The 1,963-nt window shown below is 34.1% G+C and overlaps 1 protein-coding gene across 1 annotated transcript; it reads right to left on the bottom strand.

The window, feature by feature from the left end:
• Positions 1–292: 292 nt before the first annotated feature.
• LOC142098543 (olfactory receptor 2B6-like) lies at positions 293–1,225 on the bottom strand. The gene has a single exon (XM_075181379.1). It carries the CDS (start codon positions 1,223–1,225, stop codon positions 293–295), a length of 933 nt encoding a protein of 310 aa, XP_075037480.1.
• Between the last annotated feature and the right edge of the window lie 738 nt (positions 1,226–1,963).

The following is a 1,963-nucleotide window of genomic DNA, read 5'->3' as shown; positions in this document are numbered from 1 at the left end:
CTGGAGAGTCACTCTTCTGGAAACTAAAATAAGGAGGTTGTTTATATGCTGTTTGCTTGGCTCCCTATTAATATTGTAGGTATCTACATTTTTTTCACTCATATTTAAAGTACTTCATATGTTGCCATTACAGAACAATTAATCTGCTCCTTTGTTTCTCATACTTTCTGTAAAATATGTATATTGAGAACTCTATCACTGTTAGAATTTTACAATGACAGAATAATTTCCCTTTAAAATTTTATTATAGTTAATCACATACTAAAATGTACATTGTGATACATTTCAGACTTTAAAACATTTTATTTTTCCAAAACTTAGTTAAAGCTGCTTTTACTTCTTTGTTCCTAAGTGTATATATCAATGGATTTAACATTGGGCTTATTATAAAGTAAAAAACGGTAATCATTTTGTCTGTATTTGGGGAAGATGTTGACCTGGTTTTCATGTACACAGCCATAGCTGACCCATAAAACATTGCTACAACCATCATGTGGGATCCACACGTAGAAAATGCTTTTTTCTGCCCTTCCAAGGAAGAAATCTTTAAGATGTTTAATATAATTTGTGTGTAAGACATACATATCAAAGTTATAGGTATAATTAGTATTATCACGCCTACAATAAAAATCACATATTCAACTATCGCTATATTCTGACACCCAAGTGATAGGAATTCTGGAACTTCACATAAAAAATGGTTAATTTCATTCTGACCACACAGATTAATGTTCAGTGTAAGTGTAATATGACAAATTGAGAGGAGAAAACCACATACCCATGTGCCTATAGCTATTTTAATGCAAACGGATCTGGTGATAATTATTGTGTAATGTAATGGATAACATATAGCTATGTAACGATCATAAGCCATAATTGCAAGCAAAATGCATTCACATTCCCCTAAAGATAAAGATATATACATTTGAGCTGCACACTCTACATAAGAAATTGTCTTTTTTACTGATAGTAAATCTTTTAGCATCCTTGGGATAGTTGTTGATGAAACACAGATGTCCATAACAGAAAGGTTGGTAAGAAAGAAATACATAGGAGTCTGGAGATTGATATCTGTAGTGGTCAAAGTGATGATGAGAAAGTTTCCAACTAAAATGATCACATAAATAAGTAAGAAGGCAACAAAAAGTATGGTCTGTGTCCTGGGTTCACTGGAGAGTCCACGCAGAACAAATTCTGTCACCACTGTGTCATTTCTCCAAGACATTCTAGCAAGTAACAAAGCATATATCTGTAACAATGCAATACTGTAATAAGATTAGTATATACATAGTAATAGTGGGGATGTCATACTACTAAGGTAGGCTGAGATTAAATGAAATAATAATGGAAATCTGCAAAATATGCAGGGATTCAGAATGCACAAATGCACCTAATTACCCACATAATAAGGAGAACACATACAGCATGCTGTCTTTGTGGTTTTTGAAACTGTAAAAGCACTCTAAGTGATTTTTGTGTTTGTAGGTGAAAGTAGAAATATGTGAAAAAATTGACATTTCACTTCACTTCTATGACCACAATGGGTTCTCATTAAAAACTTAGACTGACCCTTGCTCCCTCCGTCATGAGGATGTGTAAAATTACAGTCTTGAAGAAAAAAGTCCCATGGTCATTCATCTGCTCTCCAGCCCTTGAATTTCAAAATTAAATCTCGTTTTGCCTTTAGGTACAGTGGTTGAAGTGGGCTGATATACAGTTGAAGGTCATACCACCAATTCTCCTACTGCTTTCATGGTAAAACTGCCAAATTCTATCCAGATACATTTTCCATACGGCCACTTCTAAATTTCCATACCTCTATTTCTAAATTTCCACGTCAACCACTGTGTAGGTACATAAAAAGGGAAATTTATGTGCCTAGTCTGTACTGAGCCCGGATCCGCCATTTAGAAGAAGCTAGTTTTCCACCCCTGTATTTTCACATGTAAAATCTAGTTATGTT

Source organism: Mixophyes fleayi, chromosome 7, assembly GCF_038048845.1.
Source record: "Mixophyes fleayi isolate aMixFle1 chromosome 7, aMixFle1.hap1, whole genome shotgun sequence".
NCBI classification, from domain to species: domain Eukaryota; kingdom Metazoa; phylum Chordata; class Amphibia; order Anura; family Limnodynastidae; genus Mixophyes; species Mixophyes fleayi.
Note: the sequence above shows the minus strand (reverse complement) of the source record. Positions and strands in the feature narration are given on the sequence as shown.

Excerpts from the sequence above, each read along its gene's own strand:
- LOC142098543 (XM_075181379.1), bottom strand. The coding sequence starts at position 1,225 with ATGTCTTGGAGAAATGACACAGTGGTGACAGAATTTGTTCTGCGTGGA.